This window comes from Schistocerca nitens, chromosome 1 (genome assembly GCF_023898315.1).
Source record: "Schistocerca nitens isolate TAMUIC-IGC-003100 chromosome 1, iqSchNite1.1, whole genome shotgun sequence".
Classification (NCBI taxonomy): Eukaryota; Metazoa; Arthropoda; class Insecta; order Orthoptera; family Acrididae; genus Schistocerca; species Schistocerca nitens.
In genome coordinates this window covers 1,058,412,114-1,058,436,444 of record NC_064614.1, presented here as the reverse complement: position 1 = coordinate 1,058,436,444, position 24,331 = coordinate 1,058,412,114, and the positions used below count along the sequence as shown (strand labels likewise).

The 24,331-nt window shown below is 38.8% G+C and overlaps 1 protein-coding gene across 5 annotated transcripts in view; it reads left to right on the top strand.

Moving 5' to 3' along the window:
• LOC126197430 (probable ATP-dependent RNA helicase DHX34) overlaps positions 1-24,331 on the top strand; it is a 191,449-nt gene that overhangs the window by 142,738 nt on the left and 24,380 nt on the right. For all 5 annotated transcript variants that reach the window (XM_049934634.1, XM_049934633.1, XM_049934636.1 and 2 more), the window contains 4 exons: positions 8,787-8,897; positions 17,060-17,181; positions 17,295-17,532; positions 23,076-23,203. In XM_049934634.1, coding sequence (XP_049790591.1) covers positions 8,787-8,897; positions 17,060-17,181; positions 17,295-17,532; positions 23,076-23,203 — 599 coding nt within the window. The remainder of the gene's footprint in view (positions 1-8,786; positions 8,898-17,059; positions 17,182-17,294; positions 17,533-23,075; positions 23,204-24,331) is intronic.

Below are 24,331 nucleotides of genomic sequence, written 5' to 3'. Positions count from 1 at the left end.
AGTTCAAATGATTAGGGTGACCACACAGTTAAAAGTTAATGGGTAAAAATTCAGTTCTCATCATACATGTTACAGAGAAGCTTTTATACCAGACAGTATTTGCTGGACTCTCATCTTGGATGAAAAATTGCTCTTTTCTCTTGGGTATCATTTGATGGTAGAGCATATCACAGCAAAGTTGACAAATAATGCAGTTCTTAGGACCTTAAACATCAACCTCTTCCAAGAACAATGGACAGAAAATGAAATTGTTTATACTGCTACACTATATTGACCATCCAAATGAATGTCATGCTTAAGACAAGAGATTGAGATTCCCAGACTTGCTAGTTTTGTGCATCACTTGACTTCTAAGAAAAAGTGTTTCAGTGCCTTAGACTCTAAGACTTAGAGGGTAGTCCAAGACCAGGTGTCATCAAGATCAAACATTGTTAAGAAACTAAGAGCAATGTCAACACCCACGTTTCACTGCGAAAATAAAGATTAACTCAAGAAGCAAACTCAAGGCTGTGGCTAAGTTATTCTCCACAATATCTGTCTGCGAGGAGGAGTTTGGGGAATTAGTGTAGAGGAATCGGCAAAGCATGAGTTGGGCTGGGTAGCTCAGCTAGTAAGAGTATTTACCTATGAAAAACAAGGATCTGTGTTTGAGTCCCATTCCATCATAAGGTATTAATCTCTTGAGATACTGGAAGCAAACAGTAGGCTGTGGATTAGCAATTTTTTGAGTAACACTTTCTCCGAGGTACACAGGTGAGCCTCAGAAGTTGGAAAGTAGAAGAGAGGAAATCACAAATGGAGTCTCTGAAGTAGGGTATGATTCATCCATGGACAAGTCAAATGATAAGCATATTGGTTGTGAAAGGCTACAACCATTGCATCCATGACAATCATGTAAGGATTGCTCAAAGACTTCTCTCATCTGTCCTATCCTCATAAAAATATATAGTCCATGTGAGCTATCTGTTTTCATTGTATTATAGTGACAAATACTGTATCACTTTGAGATGCTCTCTGGATTAATAGATAAATAAATGAACAATGGAAACTCTAGGTTGTGATATCAACAATGTAAGGAAAAGATAGATCACTACTTACCGTAAAGATAACATGTTAAGTTGCAGACAGGCACAATTAAAAGACACTTACACATTAGCTTTCAGCCACAGTCTTGGTCAGAAAAAGAAGGAGAAACACACACATTCATTTACACAAGCAAGTGCACCTCATGCACACTTGACTGCCATCTCCAGCAGCCCAGACCAGACTGCAGCTTTTATGTAGAGTGGAAGCAGCAATCTGAAGGATATCCTTACAACACATTCCTCACTCCTAAAATTATTCTGGCCTCAATACGGTAACATATTGTCCCCACAACCTCCACCCAACAGTTTCCACCCCCTCTGTCCTACCACCTTCTCCTTATTCTCATCTCCCACTCTCTTGTGTGTGCCACCTCTGCCAATGCACCCACCCATCTTTCCCCACTCCTCTTCTTTTTCGCTCCATTCGCCCCCGCCCCCCCACCCTCCCCCCTCGCCATCTCCCTGCACCACAGCTTCCTGACGCTGTGCCTGGTGGTGGCACTCTGCCAGACAGTGTTCCTCTCACTTCCCACCCATACATGGCTATCTCTGTCCCTTGCCCTTTCCGGGTGTGCTTGCTTGTGTGAATGAATGTGTTTGTTTTTCTTTTTCTGATAGGGCCTGTGACCAAAAGCTAATGTGTAAGTGTCTTTTAATTGTGCTTGTCTGCAACTTAATGTGTCGTTTTTAGAGTTAGTAGCAATCTATCTTTTCCTTACATTGTAAATAAAATAGTACATGAACTCTTTGTGTTTACTGCAGTGGTCCTGTCCCCAATTGTCATGAAATGGTTTGCCCCCTGTTTGTGTCATGTGTGACGGCAACAACCCTTGCCCCTCTTGAGACATCCATTAGATGGTCTGCTGATACTGATATTGGTCCTGCTTGGCTGGTGGCAGAAGTTGCGGGAGGGACCAACAAGACTGTAGCTAATTTTGATGGCACTTGAAGACACCTTCTTTGAATACCTATGTGGCTTCCATCTTTGCTGATGACTCATCCTGGTGATCTCCCAGATATACATGCCCACTCCAGAGTGTCAGATCAGAACCAGAGAGCTCTGTGGCCCTGGGATTGCACTGGCTGTGTATGTAGGAGGTGCACAAATGTTTGTCATTGTCTTGCATGGTTTATCTCAGCAGAATGCTCCATTCATTGATGAGGCTGCTCCGGCTGCCATACCCACCCTTGGGCAGCTTAGCAGACATGGACATGGGGCAAATGGCTATTGCATGGGAAATCTTTCAGCTGTGCCATGGCATACACAATTATACTCCACTGACTGAGCCCACACAGGAAAGGGTGGCCAAGCAGCTCACACATGCGTAGAATGCTTGCAAGAGGGCTGTCTGGCCGGTAGCCTGTACTACCTCACATGCTCACAAGCATGATGAGGGGTGGGAGGGAGTGTGGGAGTGCTGGAGTGTTGTTGCCGTGTGAGACAGTGTTGGGACAGCCATTGCTAAGGGATTTAGTACTGCCTCCATTGAAACTTCCACAGCTGTATTTGATCAATGGCTGCTTCAATTATTTTCATTCCATTTACTCTGCCTCCCCATTGCTCACCTGCATTTACTAACCCTTCGGTGGCTAAAATTTTGATAAGAAACCCAGTGGTCACTTTGGTGGTTTAGAATGTACAGTGTGTCTCAAAATAATGTATCACCCTTTGAAACTTAATTCCTCTGTAATCAGATTAAATAAAAATAATGTTTTGTGGAGAATAAGTCAGAATTCAGCGAAAAACCAAGCCATTTTACTATTTGTTGCAGATTGGATATAAATTTGGCATTATTATTTGAAAAAGGGAAGTGGGTGCTCGAATGTTACTGGAAAACAGAGAATGTGAGTTAGGTTCAGCATTCGAGAGTAAAGACAAAGCAGAAGAATTAGATATTCAACAGAAAATGAAAGTGTTGACACAGTGATTCAGGCTTTCACATGACCCTGAAAAAGTGTGTGTGGGTATGTTCTCATGAGACTGAGATCAGCAAAACCAGTTTTCATAGAATTTTGCAGAGTTACACAGGATAGCTGCATGTTCCGATACTTCCCCATGCTCTGAATGAAGGTGATCCGGACAGGCAAATTGAATTTTGTGAGTGGTTCATCAATGTGTGTTAGGAAGAAGAAAATTTCCAAGATCTCATTCTTCGTTTAGATGAAGTGACCTTTAAACTTAATGGAACAATTAACCACCATAATTACATGTCCTGGTCTAATGAAAATCCATATGTAACTGAAGAAAGGCATGTCAGTCTTCCAGGAGTGGTCTGTCTTGTACAAGATTGATTGCCCATACTTGTTTGAAACTGACAGGTGATTTTTATATAGAAAAGATTGACATTACAACTCCATGTCTTGCCAACATTTTTGACAATGACAGTTATTATTTTCAGCAAGGTGGGGCGCATCACTCTGGTCCAAGTCTTTGTCGACAATGTGTTGCAGTGGAAGGTATTCATTTTGAGCATATACTGTGTAAGTTACACATTAATATATATGGCTCAAAAACTTTTCACTTCTGTCTGCTGTAATTAAAATGATAATTAGTTTCAAAGAGTGTACACATTATTTTGGGACACCCTCTACTGTGGCTGTATACAAAAAGCTGGAGAGTGCATCTACCACCAGCAAATGTGGCATGCATGAATGGTGTAGTAATATCTACCTTGTTACATTAAATGTATTGTCTGATGCTCTGCTCTTTTGTGACAACTGCAGATAATCATTTCTATGGCAGCCATAATTGTCAGCCTGTAAACATGTTAGTGTGCTAGCTGTTTCATTTGCCTCGTTTCTGAGTGGCTTCTACATAACAAACTGAGGACATAATGTTGCAGAACCTAGGGAATGGCCACCTGCTGCTGTGTTTGTTAAGTCAGTGTCAGCACCCTGCCAACCCTAGAGAGCTGATGCTATTGGGCAAATAATGTTTGCAGTAAAGGTTCCATTATAGTGTAGTTGGGCCACCTGCGAGAGATGAAAAGAGGCCACCTTCACTACAGCATAATACTTGCTGGCGGCTTGTACAATGGTATGTGCATGTACTGAAAACTATTTATAACCTTCTGCAGTTCACAAGTACTAAATCCATTTGCAAACAGCACAGAAGCAGATCTAGTAGCACTTGGGGTGGATCAGATACCAGTTATTTCCCAGAGGTAGAGCTAAATACCACATGGACTCTCAAAAGGACTTAGGTAATTTTATATTTCCTGGAGTGTAACAAGAACAGTTAACCATAATTCATGTTTAAAATGAAGATCTCTAATATTTTAGATCAATGCCACAATTATTTGATACTTTGCACTGAGGGTTCTAAGTATGGGGATTGTCTTGGCTACTCTGTCATTTGCCCCATTAGTGTTCCAAAAATCCTGATACCAAACAATTTTACCATGCAGTTTTGTGGGTGCTGGAGCAGATGAGATGCATCAAAGTACTAAATTCTTTATGTGCTCTGATTTCCCATGCAATATTTGTGCCCTGAATAGAAACTTGTCCAGGCCATCCAGAAAGCCCTCTTACACCTGCAAAATGAAGTGAAATTGATGTTCTGAGGTCATCAGGAAATGTGAAAATCTGGAGCATCAAACTGGAAAATGTGAGTCCAAGTTGGTATATGCAGACTCTCCAATGCCAAATTATAATATCCCCATATATCCATAGTCCTTTCTGGTGAGACACAGATCAATGTGTCATTGGCATGAAGATGTGACTGGAAGGCAGAGACAATAAGCAGCAGTTGATAAGTTATATGACCCAATTGATGCAGAATGCAGTCCTAGTAAACCACCTCCAAACTGGCCCCTGCTTTTTGACACTTGGTTCCTCCTGTGAAAAGAGAACTAATTGGCACATGGTGTATGTAGTGTGTGAATATCAGTACACCATACACAGTACAGTTCACCTAGTTTGCAAATGAGAGGGCAATCCACAGTTGGGACTTCTCCTCTGTTTCTAATGAGATCAATGAAATTGTTATATAGTCAGAGGAGTTAAGATAACAGCTCTACTTATAATCCAGGTGTTGATCAGTTGCTACATCCATAAACTAGATAAAACTTTGGGAAAAAAGTTATGAAGTTTCTGCACTAATAATTATCATTTGGGTGGGAAAAAAGTCATTATTGTTAGACAAAATTTCATCATCAAAGTGGATGGAAGTCAAAATATCATTCATTTTCTATTTTCCTTATGAAACAAACAAAGAAATCTTACAAAACACCGGACATTCTGCAGATGTAATATAACTGTCATACAAACCAATGTACTGAAGAGTTATACAGTAAGAAAATACTGCAAAATGATTATATGAGAGTATGAAATTCAGAAAAACCATTTTTGCAGTGTCATTCTGTCAATACTTGGCCACTAGAAGAGATCTGCTCGAATCCTACGATGTTGCTTCAACCATGTTCTCAATATCTTCCAGTTTTTTGAAATTCACTTGAATAACCCCAAAAAAATAACAGAGAGAACTATTTGTTGACAGTTACTAGGCACTTGTGTTCTGAAACGTATCCATGTATTTGCTATGCATATAACTATGTCTAGTGCTTGACTTGTAATGGTATTCACTAGTACTTCGTACGTGTTCCTCTGAAAGGGGGGGGGGGGGGGAGACTTTTTTACCAGTACAAATGTTGTATTTACACTTTTAAAATGTGCAGAAAAGTATTAAAATAACATTTTCAGAAGGTCACAGTACTGGAAACTCTATGAATCAAGCACCAACTATATCTATATGTTTACGCTGCAGTTCACACTTAAGTGTTTGGCAGAGGGTTTGCAAGCCATTTTCAGACTTTTTTCTACCATTCCACTCTGGATTAACGAGTGGGAAAAATTTGTACCTGAATCTTTCTGTGTGGGCTTTGACTTCCTTACGTTATCATGATGGTCAGGAATGTTCATTCGCACTGATTCCACAACTAAAGGAATGTTTTTGTTGTAGGTTTTCCATCAATAACAAAAATCCAGAATGTATGGGAATTCAAATTTTATCACATGAAACTTAAAACATGATTGCATATGTCTTCATGCTCTTCTTACAAGCAGTCATATTTCTTGGGTTCTTTTCTTTATTGTACCAAAATCTCAGACATTGCTAAGAAAGGAATAATTTCTAGTGAGAAAGTAATGCATTATTTTGTAGAAGTGCCCACAGCTGGTTAGAACAAAACAAATTTGAACCATTGTACTGTTGTTGTGTTGTACAGGATAGCCAACAGAAAAAAGGTTAGAGATAAAAATTCATGTCTGTATTTGAAGACCGTTCTACAAACTTTATTGCATCTTTTGTTTGCTTCACCTTCATAATACAAAAATAACCCAGATTTTTTTGTCTTTAAGTTGCTGACACAGAAGTAACTGACCCGTAATGGACATACTTCAGTGTCTTATATGGAAATCTTTGGTGATGGAAGATTCTGCAAGAAGTTAAACATGAGACAGACACTGTCATTACAATCTCAGCACAATTCAGTTATGTGCCTCAGTGTCTGGTTTGGTGTCCTGCTCTTTTTGTGTACGTGAGATGAATACACTAAGCAGATTCAGAAGGATGTAGGTTGCAGTAAGTACTGGAAGATGAAGAAGCTTGCACAGGATAGAGTAGCATGGAGAGCTGCATCAAACCAGTCTCCGGACTGAAGACAACAACAACAACAACAACAACAACATAGTTCTTGTTCAACTACCTCTTTTTCGAGAGAGTTGCAATGAAAGATCTACACATTCTGTAAGTTGTTCCTAATGTTTCATGCAGGTATCATCTTGGATTTGACCAAATTTCAAATTAAGATTTTTGTTAAAATAATGGAAGTAAAACTCATTTTTCACATTTGAGTCCAAATACAAGAGAAGAAAAATTGAATGCCTTTTCTTCAAATATATGTATTTCTTGTCTGGAAACAGTGGCAGTTGAGATTATCTGGAAGTGTTTCAATCTGGCTGTGAATCTGACAGCGGGTTTCTGGCTTATTTCATTTTTCTTAGGCTGTTTCCCTCACTTATCCTGTGAACTACTCCTTCCAGCAGTGGCAGCAGCAGCAGGTCTGTCAACTGACACATCCTGTTTTCTGTTACACCAGCAGTGATGTAAATGCTACTTTGCATACAAAATGAAACAATGGAAAATCCATTGAATAACAACAATATGGAAAGGACAGATTGCTACTCACCATACAGAAAATGTGTTGAGTTGCAGACAGGTACATTGAAGAAGAATGCTAGAAATATGTTAGTTTTCAGAGAAGGTCCTCCTGTAGAAGTAGAAAACACATACACATTCACACAAGCACAACTGTGTGCACATAGCCTTTGTCTCCTGGAGGCAGTTGCAGTCGGATCTTGGTGCCTGAAGACAGTGGCCATGTGTTTGTGAGTTGTAATGGTGTGAATGTGTGTGGGTTTTCTACTTTGAAGGAGGAGTGTTCTTTTGCAATGTGTCTGTCTGTGACTCAGGACCTCCTTTGTGTGATGAATAGCAGTCTACACTTTCCATATTGTTGCTACTTTTCATACATTACTTTTTTACTATTAATCAAAAATATATTTTGTTTATATTTTTCACTTCTTCTGAGGTGAATTTTCAACACTAATTTCACTGGAACTGATTATGAAATATTCCCACACAATACAGATTCTGAACTAAACTACAGAGTCTTTGAAAGTTGACAGTGAGCACATCCTATGTTAATACCAAACACACTATTACAATATTGAATATTGTGCCATAGCATTGTGATGCCTTTCACTTGCTGGACCAGAAGCCACATGAGCCGCTGACTTATATTGCTTCTGCACCCATTGCAGTTTTCTGTGGATCTTAGTGATGAGGTTGCAATCAACAATTCTGTTATTCTGCTGAATATTTAAATTGCTTAATGAAGCTGTCTTTTGTCCCAAAAAGTAAGCCTCTTATTGTGTCGGAAAACCTGAGCCCATCGTTAGTGCTGAGCTGCACCTACACCTGGCTTAAAGCTACAGTTTCATGATTGAACGTAAGAAGTATGCAAGTATCAAGTGGATGTGAAGTTAGTGACTTAAGTTTTTATGCCACAAAGTTGTACCACACATGTCAACTTAGCATTCTACTTTGAAAGTGTATAGTTGCCAGTGAACAGCTGTTCTGCCAGTGTTTGAAAAAGGGTACAGGGAAACTTGCTGCTACAGATGTGGACCTTAGTGAGCCTGTGTGACTGTCTCTCACATCAGTGCTGTGAACTGTCTATTAGTCCACATTCCAGAGAACACTACCTCTGATATAATTTATAAAATAGTATTGTACTAATTTTCATAGCTTAGTGTGCTTACATTTTGATTCTATCTTGAGCTAAATACATTAATTTTTCTTTCACCTGTTAAATCATGTAAGGGTCACATGAATAAAATCACGATCATCGCTAATTACAAATAATACATTTATGTGTCTGTATAATATGTAGGTAAGTGGGAGGTGCTTAGTTTATTTCAAATAATTGTTTGAAGATCCATCAACATGCACATCTCTTCTGAGGAAGTAGTAAACAGTAACCTTGAAGGAACAAAGAACTGATAACTGCATTTCTTCTTTCAATTGTCATGTTGTATTCAGTATTGAATTAAGGTTATTCAATATATCTTGCATCTAAGAAGCTAAATGTAGAGAGAAAAAATAATTGAGCAGTTACTAATTTCAAAGCTGATTTGCAGGTCTTTGTTGGAGACAACAAAACCTTACTTGGTGACATGTATGAGGATGCCTACACTCCCAACATTGCTTTTATTTGCCCAAACCATTGACACAACTGGCAAATTTTCCAGGTATGTTAAATGAGTATTTTATTGTGCTGTATATTATTCTTTAAATTTGTGTATTGTAACAAATTGTGCATGCAGCATCTGCCTCCTAAAATATATGAGTGTGAGTTCCAGAAACTAAATTTTCAGATGAACTTACTATTTATGATAGTAAAAAATACTATTGCAGCTCCCACTCTCTTCCTAACCATGGCAAACAACAATGGATATACAGCAAAACATTACAGAGGCAAGGGATGAAAAAATTAGGGGTCAAACCAATCAAGAGACTGATAATTTAAAAAAGAGTCAGCAATGAGACAATGCATTGCCTTCTACCTGGTTGCATTACACCTGTTTTCTGCTCTATCTTTGATAACTTTCATGCTACTTAAAATTTCTTCTTCTTGAAATGATACTGGGAAATCCTGCTTGGAATTAAAAAACTGTATAGTTGAGACATTGAGTGATTGGCAGTTAGATAAACAAGATTTGAATCATTGCTAAGCATTTGACACTGTTCTACCTCATAGTTAATTGGCTAACAAAAATATGCTCATGGCTGAGTTATTCTGGCGAGCTGAATTGGAAACAACTGGAATGAGGTGCAATAATGATGATGCCTTCAGCTGTGTGTAGTAGTTTTTATTTATTTACAAATGACTTCAGTGTTACAGTTAAGCACCTTCATGTCCATAGGTACAACAAACATGTTGTTCAACTTATTATACAAAAATACAGTACTAAAACAGTGAAGACATCAACTACAGTCAGTGTGTAACTTTTTTTTCTTTTTCCTTCAGCCACTGAATCATTATTTGCTTTCCTTGTAAATTATATACACCATGAAGGAACTTTATTTCGTGTTCTTTAATATTCTACGAGGGCTGCTCAGAAAGTACGGAACATTTTGGGGGGGAAAAAAAACTAAGTACAAGAAGTACATTTTATTATATACATCTGAAAAAGCTACTGACATACTACTTTTCCACACAGTCACCAAACACATTGAGGCTCTTATCATAGCAGTGGACAAGCTTTGAAAGACCTTCGTTGTAAAATTCTGCCGCCAGAGAATTCAGCCAGTGAGTCACACCCGCCTGGAGTTCCGTGTCGTCATCAAAGCGCTGCGTTGCAAGTCAGTTCTTCATATTGGGAAACAAGTGGAAGTCGCTTGGTGCAAGATCGGGGCTGTGAGGTGGATGAAGGAAAATTTCCCATTTGAATGAATTAAGGAGTTCTTTAGTGCAGTTTGCCGTGTGAGGTCAGGCATTGTCGTGCAAAAACAAAATTTTGGAAATCAGCTTTCCTCAGAATTTGTTGGAAAAGAAAGCGAAAGCTCCGTTATTGTGAAGCGATGGTTTTAATGAATCGTTTCAGCAACTTTAGCGATAAGATCATCAGTCACAATGCTCGGGTGTCCACTCTTCTCTTCATCATGAACGCTGATTCAGCCATTTTTAAACCGAATGCACCATTTCCAGATGAAACATTCACTCATTACGTTGTTTCTGTACACTTCGCACAGTTCACGATAAATTTCTATAAGTTTTAGGTTTTTTGCCAACAAAAACCGTATCACAGACCGCACCTCACAATTGGCAGGATTTTCGATTGCAGCGCACATTTCAAATTCAAATATCGAAAAAACCAGATGTGCAGAGATGTTCCTGCTGCCATGGATGGATGCCGACTGAACTGCCGAGCAAGCACATACGAAAACATACGCGATCGGCATGCGCCTAGCAGCATCAGACAGAAACGTTCCCTACTTTCTGAATAGTCCTTGTAGTAAAACTACCCTTGACTTTTTATGTGGGCAGTGTTCTCAATGCACGTCTACCTGCACACAACCACATCAGAGTTGAACAGCATGTTTGCTGTACCTGTGACCTGAAGGTAGTGAATTGTACCACCAAAAGTGGTGGTAAATAAATAAAAACAAATACACAGCTGAAGGCATCATCATTATTGCACATAAACATAGCAACCAATGTCCCAACACCTGTCAGAAGATGGATGTATATAAACTGGAATAAGGGGTTGTCTGGTGGACTGGATGAGAGGATTGAAGAGAGATGGCAGCAAGAGAGGCTGATGGCTGGGAAAAGATTCAGTAGGAGAATGGCATACAAATGTGAGTTGGTTTGTCCACAGTGGCACGAGCAGGAGAATTTGCATGTGGCACACAATGAATTGGAAGCATAAGTTGGAGGAATTTAGGGTGGGTGGTGGCGTTGTATGTAGACAGAGAACCGAGAAAGAGGGAGACTGTACACCCCCTCAGTTACCAGCTTCTCTGAACTATGTAGGTGAAAACTGTCCCTACAACAAATCCTTCATCCAACATACATCCTAGCCCCAATCCCTGTCCCATATTCACCTATGTCCCCATGCCTCCCATTTCACCAAAACTATTCTCGCCTTGTACCATCTCTCACCATCCGTTCTATTTCCCCCATCCCCCCAATCCAGTTGTTATCTTCAGCATGTGCCACACACAGCTGTTGCCTGAGCAAGAGGGGAGGGGGTAGGACCTTCAAGTTACTGATAGCACATATTTTTATCCCATTCTCTTGCTGCCTCTCCCTTACAGCCATCAATCTCGCAGTTCTTGAACCCTCTATTCCCTAACGCTCCTTTTTCTTCTCCCTCACTTCACCTGACACAGCCCTCAATCTAGTCATGATCCAGTGCTCAGTGATATAGCTGGTAGGCAAATGCAGCCATTTATTTGTGTGGTTTGTTTTATTACTCAGTTAGATCTGAAGATGAACATTGCTGAAAAGCTTAGCAACTATTTCAGTCTTATCTGTGTGCTTCTCAGTTGCTCAACACGTCAAATGTATGTTATTTATTACCTTATAGTATATAGTACATCATCATCTGGTGGCTTCTGGAGCATAGAAATAGATGTATTTGGAATCCAATTCAGTGTAAAGGCATCCTCTATGATATCCAGTGTATTAGTCTTCAGCGGTACACATTCACTGTGCTTCTGATTTTTTTCTGATGTCATCTATCCAAATCGCATTAGGTCGTCATTTTAGTCTTTTCCTGTTTCATGAAACCGAGCAAGGAATTTTCTTGGCCAGTCTTTCATATGTCCATCTGGCTACATGTTGTACCCTGCACCCAGAATGCATCTCTCCATTTCTCACTGAGAAACCATCAGTTTTGAATAATTTTCACAATAGAAGCCCGTGTTTCACTGCCATAAATCAAAGCTGGTAATACGCACTGATTGTAAACTTTCCATTTCAGACACACCAGAATCTTGATTTTGAAAACTATTTGTTCACCAACACTCCACCCATTTTTACTTTTCTGTTATGTCATTTTGCTATCCATTCGCTCTTTCTATAATTGCATTGTTAATTTGTACAATTTTCTTTTCAGTGTGTTCATTACATATTATTTTTGTCTCACTATAGCTTATCTTTAGGCCTACTTTCAAACTTTATTGAGATCTCTTGTTAGTTGTTGAAGTTTATCTGAAGTAGATGAAAACAGCACATTTTAACCAGCAGTGCCAAGTAACTTCAATTAACATAGTTAGTTAATTAGTTGCATGTTCCATGGATAATAATTGTGGCCCCTCACTGTGATGTGGAACACACCACTTTTGCAATTATAGTACATATAGTCTAGTTGCCCTTTACCAGTAGTATGGAAGAAAACTTGGGAACTGTGAGACTGAGCTTGGGTTAGCAGAAGAATGGGCTAACATCAGAGATGCAATGCTGGAAAATTTAGAGAAAGAAGTAGTAAAAGCAAAGAAAAGGAGGAATAAAAAGGAATTGATGACCCAGAATGTATTAGGTAAAATGAATGAGCTGATAAAATGGAAATGTGACTCTTCAAAAGATGCAAGAAAATAAAATAGAAAACTGAACAGTGGCTGATGATGTAGAAGTAGTCTTAGAAGATGAACAAGAATGTGACGAAAATCACTGGGAACCAATAACAGAAAAGTGACAGGTGGGGAAAGGATCTTTGGGGAAGGAAAGTGATGGGCCGAGATCAAATACCATCTGAGGCAACGAAGGCTTTAGGGAATGAAGCTATAGCTAGAATTACAAATCTGATCAATAATACAAATATAAGATGCAGGTATCTAGCCGCCTTAAGTTCATAATGGTTCCCTTACCAAAGAAATGCCAGTTAATGTAAAGATTATAGGACAATTAGTTTTATTTGCTGTGTTACCAAGACTGTGATCAGAATAATTCTGAGAATAACAGAAAGGAAAATAGTGGAGGATATAGGAGAAGATCAGTTCTGATCTAGAAAAGGAAGAGCGACCAGAGATCCAATTTTTAGAAGTGAATAGAGAGATGTATGTTTGTTTTGTTGACTGGGAAAAAGCATTGACAGAATTGACTGGTGTACATTGTTGAAGATTCTGAAAGATACTGGTACAGATTGGAAGGACAGAAGATTGATAAAGCAACTCTAAATGTGACAGAAAGGGTAGTTCGAGTAGAAGAAGGTGAAACTGAAGAGGTGGGTATTGGAAGAGGTGTGAGACAGGGTTGCTGTAGTCAAATTGGTTCAAATGGCTCTAAGCACTATGGGACTTAACATCTGAGGTCATCAGTCCCCTATAACTAAAACTACTTATATCTAACTAACCTAAGGACATCACACACATCCATGCCCGAGGCAGGATTCGAACCTGTGACCGTAGCGGTCGCGCGGATCCAGGCTGAAGCACCTAGAACCGCTCGGCCACAGCGGTCGGCTTGCTGTAGTCTCCAGCACTTTCAGCAGGAAAGCTAATCAGTAATATCAAAAGAACTTGTAGTGGGAGGACAAAGAATAATAACCATTAAGTACGCTAATGGTATGACTAATCTAGCAGAAACAAAGGAAGAGCTCCAGGTAATGGTGCAGAATATTGTAAGTGTGGGTAAATAGTTTAGAATGAAACTGAACATTGGCAAGACCAAACTGATGAGAACCAGAAGATGAGACAACATTGTTAATATATCACTAGATGGAATGGTATCAGAACAGGTTCCATCATTCCAGTATTTGGGAAGCTTGATAACTACCAGCAAAGCTGTACAGAGGAAGTAAGAGGCAGAATCTTCATGGAAAAGAGAGGTTTCAGGAGAGTGAAAGGTTTTCTGACTACCGTAAGCATCTCCATTACACTTAAGAAGAGGTTTGCCAAAACATTTTGTGTGGTGTGTAGTGTCTTATCATTATGAAATGTGAGCAGGCAGACAGAAAGAACACAAAAGTCTTGAGACTTGGTTATGGAGAAGAATGGAGAAAGAGAAATGCCAGCCGAGGTGGCCGTGCGGTTCTAGGCGCTACAGTCTGGAAGCGCACAACCGCTACGGTCACAGGTTCGAATCCTGCCTCGGGCATGGATGTGTGTGATGTCCTTAGGTTAGTTAGGTTTAAGTAGTTCTAAGTTCTAGGGGACTGATGACCTGAGATGTTAAGTCCCATAGTACTCAGAGCCATTTTAAAAGAGAAATGGATCAACAGAATGAGAAATGAGGAGGTGCTGAGTAGGGTATGAGAGGAGAGGAACTTCATGAGGTTGATACAAAAAAAAAGTAAACATCTTGGGTGGGACACATGTAGGAATTGTCTGATATAGAGAATCATGGAGGGAAAAGGAGAAGGAAAAAGAGTAATGGAAGAAGGTTTGGAATGTTGATAGATATGAAGAGAGGAAGAATTTACAAGCAAATAAAGGAGGTTGCTCTGGCCAGAAAGATTCAGAAGACATCTAGTTGATACCTATCTGAGACAGATGCACTGGAAGAAGACATTTTCTCAGCAAAAAACTATGGAAACACACTGACTTCTACACAATTTCTTAAGTTTTGGCAGTTTTACCTACATACAATGATTTATACTTAAGAAATGAAATCATTTTCCACTTAAAATATATGTATTCACAAGTATGATTTTGGGCTATTCTGACATTCTAAAGTGACAGTTCACTTTGAAGGACATTGATGCATGATCATTCCACTTAAAAGAACACTGTCCTTGTGTCAACCATGTTTACACATTCCATATGCGTAATAGGAAGTTATTCATAAAAAAGAGTGTAACACTTCATGTAAAAATTACTATTGAATGCATGTCATCTGTGCACTTAATTTTCAGTGTTTCTCCAGAAGTCGTGATATAGTCAAAGTAGATGCAACTTTGCCATGAAATCCCACATTTTGCTGTAGCTCCCTGAGTGCTATTCAAGCAGTCTAGCACATATTTGCAGCAGATAAGCAAGTTCAGACCATAAAGAACTTTCTCGCCTACCTACATAAGCAGGGGAAGCGAGTACAATTGTATTGGCTACAAGAGAATATGTGAATTCATGAAAATGAGGGTGTGAACAAAACTATTAAGAATTTGTGTCCAATCCTCACTGTGACAGCTTCCTGTTTGCTGTAATCAGTGGACTATACTTCTCTGCCATAGTATACTAGCTGCTAAAATAGAATGGAATGGTTCTTGCTCACCTTTGAGTAGGATGTTGCTCTGTGGTACATGATTTCCTATTCTTGGAGGAAGATCCAGCAGCTTGCAGTGCATTATCTGCATCTGTCTGTACATTATATTTTATGAATAAAACCATCTAGATCACTATTAAAATTTTCATTATGTATCATGCTACGTCAGCTACTGCCATCATATGATATCTGCAGTTAAGATTAGAGGAACATAAGGAGTGACAGGCATTTGTTATACAACAACAAGGTACAGAAGATAAAAAATTAAAAGGTTAAAAAATGTTTTAAAAAATACACTCACCAAAAGGCTTAGAACCTGTAGAACAAGGTTTAGTGTCAGTATTAAGATCTAATGTCTAATTGATGTGTCAGTCAGCAGTTGGCTAGAAATTTGTACAAAGATTTAATGAATACTTGTGAGTTTAATGATCTCTACATGTCTAATTGGTGCCATCTGAAAAGCTAATTTGATTACTATGCAACTATAAAATTTTATTTTATAATTTGAATTTGAATGTTTATATTTGAAAGACTGTCTTTTGATAAGCATAAACACAAATATAAATAAGAAATTAACATTTGAAGGCAACATCCCCTACACTAGTGCCACCTGATGGCTAGTACTTATATGTTTGTACAAATTTTTGAGCTAATTGTTAGGTGACACCCTGATTAGGAGTAGATTTTAATACTGACACTGAACCTTGTACTGCAGGTTCCAAACTTCTTGGTGAGTGTACTTTTAAAAATATTTCTTGATATTTTTTCTTATAACAAAGTCCTGTTGCTCTTTAAGTTCCTCTAATCTTAATTGCAGATCTCTGTGGGATGGCAGTAGCTGAAATGGCATAATAAATAATGGAAGAATGTAATAGTTATCTAGATGGTTTTATTCACAAAATACAATGATGGCAAACTAATACAGAAAATTCATTTACCTTATTATTCCATGAATTATATTTTAACTGACTGTACTTCATATTCTGACAATAGGGCAGTGATCAGTTTACTTCCCAATCTGCTCTGTATTGTAGCATAAAGTGAGATGAATGTCATAATTGTTTCAAATTTTTTGATAATATCTGGTTTTCCTAAACTAACAGGAAGTATATTTTAATACATTTCCAAGGTAGCTGGCTAACCCATTATTTATTGTCAGAGTCAGCTACATTTTATGGCTTTTGTAGCCTTTGTACAATATGTGTAATTCCGTTTATGAAACTTTAAAAGTTAAAGACTCAAATTATGGTCATTTGAGTATGAATGTACATAGAGAGTAGAGTGTGCCAGGTAAAAGTGACTCCGATTTTAACCAGTATTCCATTTTATCAGTGTTTGATTACTAGCAATTTCAGCAATTGTTGTACAGTATTTTAGTATAACCATGCTGTTCAGTGTCCTAAATCACTAGTCACTATTGTTGTCATCTACTGCATTAAATTTGGAGAACCATTTTGTAGATCTTTTTCTTAACACACATTGGCAAAACTACCATTTGTGCAGTATTGCACCCTTCAGTAAGAAACAAAAGGATGTGCCTTGTGCCTAAACAGTCACATAAAAAAAAGCATTTATTACACACTTGTAGATGTTAAATTTGTGAAGAGAAACAATTTATTTTCCAGTATTAGCAACAAATTAAAGAATTCTTTTTTTATGTTTTAACTGGGACACTGATTTCGTCAAATTTTGTTCTTTGAACAGGTTAGTATTTGATGGTTGGCTACAGTTGGAGTTTACTGATGCTGGAGGTGCTGGGCGGTTGCTGGTACGGGCAGCTCAGTTACGCAAAAAGTGGGACCAACTTTTGGAATTGAGGCTCCAAGGTATGTTGTCTTTCATCTTGACTGTTTTTTTTTTTTAATCCATATTATGTGGTAAGTTTATTTGAGGATCTAAGCATTTTCAGTAGATCACAGTTTATGGTTCTCATTGACAGGTACAGGATCCGCAGACTTGGAGACAGAGCTGTCACATGCTTTACCTGCATTCATGCGTGCAGAGCTAGCATACTCTGTAAAGAGGTTACTGGCAGCTGACCAGAAGGTCCTGTACATCGGGCCAGACTGTAACTCTGAATTACTTATGGGCAGAAACCCATTTGACCATGAATGGCAACCTTGTCCTCACGAGGAGAAGGGTGGTATCCGTATGACAACCAACATCACCTATAACTGGTAATTTGTGTAAACCTCTCTGGTCTAACACATAAATTTTAATTCATGGAATACCCATTACAAATGACAAATACCAGTGTTTTAATCTGATAAAACTAAAGACATATTTTTGAAATGAACAGCAATATTTCATTCAAATTATAAACCAAAATGTCACTTAGGCATACAGACTACAGATGGAAAGCAAATACGAGAAAAATAATTTATTAAAATACAGATTTCTTATCAGTAGAACAAGATTGAGTTCAGTATCCAGAAATGTGCTGCCAGAAACACGGTAAAAAATTCCTGGTAGATTAAAACTGTGTGTCGGACCAAGATTCAAACACAGAACCTTGCCTTTTACTGGCAATGGTCCTAAGAACTGGTCTACATTGCTGGAGTTATGCAAAAGGCCAAGGGAGGTAGAAATTTAACAGGCAGGCCACTCTCAGCTAATACACTGCCATTGACTAGCGCACCCTGATGCCACCAGGGAGCTGGCAGTGTGGTGGACTTCGGTTCTTCGTTACACTGAGCAGTGACCATATGGTAATTTCTCGGTGTATTTTTTGCACTGATCATAAACAGTTATATCTTTTAGCTGTGGCACAGTTTTAAACTACTACTGTCCAGCTGGAAGCATCGTATAATAGCAAGCTTAAAAATAGAATGAGGCTGCTCACAGTAACAGTATATTGCACAGCCGACTTTAACATCTCTTGCAGTTGCATATGTTTGCTGTTTATAATAAATCTCGGATCAACATGAATACCATTAAAATGAATGTAAATACTTTTGGATTAATGGGGACCACTCACTGAAAAGCAGACACATTGAGTTCTCTATTGGCAGACACAGAAATAAAAGAAACTTGCTATCTTTCAGAGTAATCCTTTTCCGAGGTAGAATACAAATTCACACAGAAAACACACTCACACACATATACACACGCATGCTTGCACACTCCTATTCCCCCACATGGCACCGTGTGGATGCACGATGCTGCATTTCGACAGGTGGATTATGTTGTGGTGGGGATTGCGTTGAATGGGATGGGTAGAGGGAGAGAGAAGTGGGAGGCAGAGAAAGGGATTGGGGGTGGGTGATTGCAACAATATGTAGTACTGTTACACATCAGACATGTTATTCAAGTTAATAAGTAACAGTTATGTCACATTAAGGGATATTTGTGTAAACTTGCTCGGACTCCACCAAAGTACCTAGCCATTCAGGTATATCATGATAACCAGTCATGATCTGTGATTTCTTTTGTAGCAGGCTCACAATTTATTGTTTGACCTCCCAGTGAACTGCCAATGTTCATGCATTGAAAGATACACCATCCCAGCTATTTCAGATGTACTAAGTGGCACAAATTCACTTAGACATGCTGAACAATAGAACACAATACATAGAAGTGACCTCCTTTATACCTTTGACATTATTATAGCATGTATTACTGATAAAAATAGTGCCTAGTTTGACACATAGTTGACTGGAAAGGCAGCTTTTGTAATATGCTTTGGTTTCTTCAAAACCATACTATTATTTGAGAAGACAGAAGTATCCTTTGTCCTCCCAATCCACACTCCAAACATGGACGAAACAGCTTGAATGTATTCCAGGAATTTATAGAGGTAACAAACTTAATTAGAGCTGGAGGAGAACTGTTTCAAATCTGCAAAGATATATGCTTTCTTATCTTTTATAAAATGAACATTGATAGTCTAATAAGTTATATCTGCTGATGTAATACTTCAGCCGGTGATGGCCCACAGCTTATTTGCAGAATGGAAGTAGTCGGTGAAAAGTTCAGCCATATTGAGATAGGACCTACCAGCACTGTAGGTTGCAGGATAAGATATATAGATTATTCACATTCACCCTGTGCAGTGGGTAGTTGTCACAATATTGCCCAGCTTAAAATTGGAAGGCAATTAACTTTGCCATATGGTGTTAGATTTCATTCAAAAGTTTACCAGAAACACCTCCTGTGCAGGAAGCTCAGTGTCTTTGCTGTACTCCACATATAGTTATAGCACAAGTCCCAGAGAATGTGTTTTGGGCCAGAAGACATTTGAATGTCACGAGATACAGTCTTATCTTTCATAAAGCCAATAACAATATCAGAGAAGGAAAGTTGCTACTCACCATATAGCGGAGATGCTGAGTCGCGATAGGCACAACAAAAAGATTCACACAATTATGGCTTTCGGCCATTAAGGCCTTTGTCAGCAGTAGACACACACACACACACACACACACACACAACTTGCACACACGTCTGCAGCCTCAGAGAACTGAAACTACAGTTCTCTGAGATTGCAGACGTGTGTACAAGTTGCGTTTGCGTGAGTGAGTGTGTGTGTGCGTGCGTGTCTACTGCTGACAAAGGCCTTAATAGCCGAAAGCCATAATTGTGTGAATCTTTTTGTTGTGCCTTTCACGACTCAGCATCTCTGCTATATGATGAGTAGCAACTTTCTTTTTCTGGTATTGTTATATTCCATCCAGGATTTTCCATTGTTTGATAAAGCCAATAACAGTTTTACCATATAAAAGGCTGTTTAAATATTTGTCCAGTGACTGTTCATACAAATCTGTAAGGGTGAACAAAATGAGGCTTTCATTCACCGTTAGTGTAGTTGTGGAATACATGCTAATGAAAATGCAGATGACAGTCACACAAGCGGTCCCATCCCTTAAATGATTTAAATTCCAAAACATTGGCACAGTTTTGTGACTGTTTCTATTGATAATTTGTGCACTAACATCCAACAGGTTTACATTTTTGAGCCGAAAATTATCGTTTATGTCATGACAGCTTATTTTGTGCTCACATTTCAAACAGTGGAAAATCCAGAATGTAATGTAACTGTATTAGAGAAGGAAAGTTGCTACTCATCATACAGCAGAGATGCTGAGTCGCAGATAGGCACAACAAAAAGATTCTCACAATTACAGCTTTTGGCCGTTAAGGCCTTTTTCAACAATAGAGTCATATCTGTGTGTGTGTGTGTGTGTGTGTGTGTGTGTGTGTGTGTGTGTGTGTGTGTGTGTGAATTGTTGAAAAAGGCCTTAATGGCTGAAAGCTATAATTGTGAGAATCTTTTTGTTGTTCGTATCTGCGACTCAGCATCTCCGCTATATGGTGAGTAGCAACTTTCCTTCGCTAAATTTGTGCTCATATCTGTGACTTACCCCCCCCCCCCCCCATGAACCATGCACCTTGCTGTTGGTGGGGAGGCTTGCATGCCTCAGCGATACAGATAGCCGTACCGTAGGTGCAACCACAACGGAGGGGTATCTGTTGAGGGGCCAGACAAATGTGTGGTTGCTGAATAGGGGCAGCAGCCTGGATGACTGACTGATCTGGCCTTGTAACACTAACCAAAACGGCCTTGGGGTGCTGGTACTGCGAACGGTTGAAAGCAAGGGGAAACTACAGCCATAATTTTTCCCGAGGGCATGCAGCTTTATTGTGTGGTTAAATGATGATGGTGTCCTCTTGGGTAAAATAGTCTGGAGGTAAAATAGTCCCCCATTCGGACCTCCGGGCAGGCACTACTCAGGAGGACATTGTTATCAGGAGAAAGAAAACTGGCGTTCTATGGGTCGGAGCGTGGAATGTCAGATCCCTTAATTGGGCAGGTAGGTTAGAAAATTTAAAAAGGAAATGGATAGGTTAAAGTTAGATATATTGGGAATTAGTGAAGTTCGGTGGCAGGAGGAACAAGACTTCGGTGGCAGGTGAATACAGGGCTGTAAATACAAAATCAAATAAGGGTAATGCAGGAGCAGGTTTAATAATGAAAAAAAAAAAATAGGAGTGTGAGTAAGCTATCACAAACAGCATAGTGGACGCATTATTGTGGCCAAGGTTGACACGAAGCCCACACCCAACACAGTAGTACAATTTTGTATGCCAACTAGCTCCACAGATGACAAAGAGATTGATGAAATGTGTGATGAGATAAAAGAAGTTATATCGGGTGATGCTGAGGATATTAGATTAGGAAATGAGGTGCTTAAAGTAGTAAATGAGTTTTGCTATTTGGGGAGCAAAATAACTAATGATGGTCGAAGTAGAGAGGTTATAAAATGTAGCCTGGTAATGGGAAGGAAAGCGTTTTTGAAGAAGAGAAATTTGTTAACATCGAGTATAGATTTAAGTGTCAGGAAGTCTTTTCTGAAAGTATTTGTATGGAGTGTAGACATGTATGGAAGCGAAATGTGGACGATAAATAGTTTAGACAAAAAGAGAATAGAAGCTTTCAAAATGTGGTGCTACAGAAGAATGCTGAAGATTAGATGGGTAGATCACATAACAAATGAGGAGGTATTGAATAGAATTGGGGAGAAGAGAAATCTGTGGCACACCTTGACTAGAAGAAGGGATCGGTTGGTAGGACATATTCTGAGGCATCAAGGGATCACCAATTTAGTATTGGAGGGCAGCACGGAGGGAAAAAACTGTAGAGGGAGACCCAGAGATGAATGCACTAAACAGATTCAGAAGGATGTAGGTAGGGGAGATGAAGAAGCTTGCACAGGATAGAGTAGCATGGAGAGCTGCATCAAACCAGTCTCAGTACTGAAAACCACAACAACAACAACATTTGTTACTTGTGGGCACAGACTACAGTTAATAACACATACTAAGGTTTATAGAGTTTCCTGTCCATAAACCCAGTATCATTCCACATGATACATTCTGTTCTCTCATGTGAAGAGCAAAGTAATCTCAGTTAAGCACACAGTTTTGTCACATGTGATAGATAAGGTAAAAGTCAGGTGCTTCCTGGAGAACATTTTGTTGGTTTCATACGACAAGAATAGAAACCTCATTGGTAGAAATGGTTTGATCACTGGACATGAAGGATGCACTAGTATTAACTGAGCCATACTGAAAACCCTGTGTGAAATTGAAAAACATCATTAATAAAATAACAAGTTTTTGATACTGTTGTCTATGAGTTTTTGATTTGTCTATATGAAACAGCTTGTAGAAAAGCCTAAACACTCAGTTGTCAAAGTAGAGAGCTGCGATCTTAAACTGATCTTGCTTTGTGGTACAGCCATTTCCAAAGAAAAACTACACTCATATACCAGTGTGAATAATATTTTCTCTCTTGTCATGTGGTCATTAATATTATCAAAAATTTCAGAATGAAATTCAGGGATTTTATATTTCAAATTATAAGATCAAAACAAAATATATTCATATGCTGTCATTGTTGTGCCATTAAGATTTGTGGGACTAATTATTGTAAAGCTCTCAGTGTTGTAGCCAGTACAAATTTCTGTAGTCTCAAGTATCAATTATTTCACTTTGATGAAGTAATTGTGAGGACAGAAGGCAGGTTGGATGACGGTGTTGCAACAGTGATTCAGTTAAAGAAGCAAAATTCTATTTTGACATGTACTTGATCTGAAATTTATTTACAGAATTCCCACTAGTGTCTCTTGTTTACCCTACCTGCAAAAAAATTTATGAAAATTAACTTACTTTTGTGTTGGGGTATTAAGTCTATACAAACACATTTCCTTTTATATTTCAGTCTTTATGAAGGAGATGAGGTTCTGAAAGAGGAGGATGAGGAAGATTTTGACTGTCCAAATTGTGGGCTCACGGGAATGTTATCACCTATTGAAAGGTTGGAACATATAGAGACATGTCAGACAAAAGGTAAGAGAAGAAACGCTATAGTTAAGATATTTTCATTATATTACTTCATACTGTGAAGATAAATCATACACAAGGAAGAGCACTTTCTGCCTTGCTCCTCATAGTCATAATATGCATATAGAACTATTTGAGGGAGAGATCCCTCAAGAGAAAAATCACCACCAGAATTTCAACCACTTTTCGCAGGGAATGATTTTATTAAAAACAAGACTTTGAGCTGTGAATTAGTTTTAAATATTATTATGTACTCTAATTATACTTGAGTGACAACATTTTGGTAATATATTGGAAAGTTGCAGGTTGCAGAGAAATCTGAACTTCATTCTCCAGATAGAAATGGAGCTAATATTAATAGCTTTTAAAATTTAAGTTTTAAAAAGTTTTACGAGGTCTGTTAAAAAAATTCCAGAACTTAGTCCACAAAATTTTTCTTTTCTTACCTTTTACTTATTGTGCATGATCTGCTTCAAAATATTTTCCTCCACAGTTGATACATCGCTCCCAATGTCATTTTCACTTCCGGAAGCAATCTTGCTATGCCTCTTGCTGGATCTTGTGAAGCTCCGTCTGCGAATTTTCTTTTATCTCATCTATCATTGCAAATCTTCGTCCTTTCAACAGAATTTTGAACTTTGAAAATAAAAAGAAAAGTCCACAGGGTCCAGGTCTGGAGAGGACAGAGGATGGGACAGCACAGTCTGTAAGGAGACTGACGGACCGGTACATCGTTGACTACGCGGATGGTTATTCAGCCAGATTGGTAACACCCAACTTATCGCACAACACATCAGAATGTTGTCCTAACTGCTCAAATACCTGCCTTGCCTGATCAAGTGGTAAATGACTCAACTCAAACCCAGTACCGTCGCTACTAACTAAATTAACCCACGTAGGGTGATGGCGAGAACAAAGGGAAATCTTTTGAACTGGGGAAAATTTAAAGAAAACAGCACCACTCTCATAATCAAGGACCAGACCAGAAGCACTGTTTGAAATCACAACCCATTAGTAAAGGTAATTTAAGATCCTTTACCAAAACCAGATCAACCAGCCGAGAAAAATTCCCGTCAGACAAGCTGCCCCACGCCTTGCCCACTAAGGGTAACTCCCACCCATCGTCTACATGAC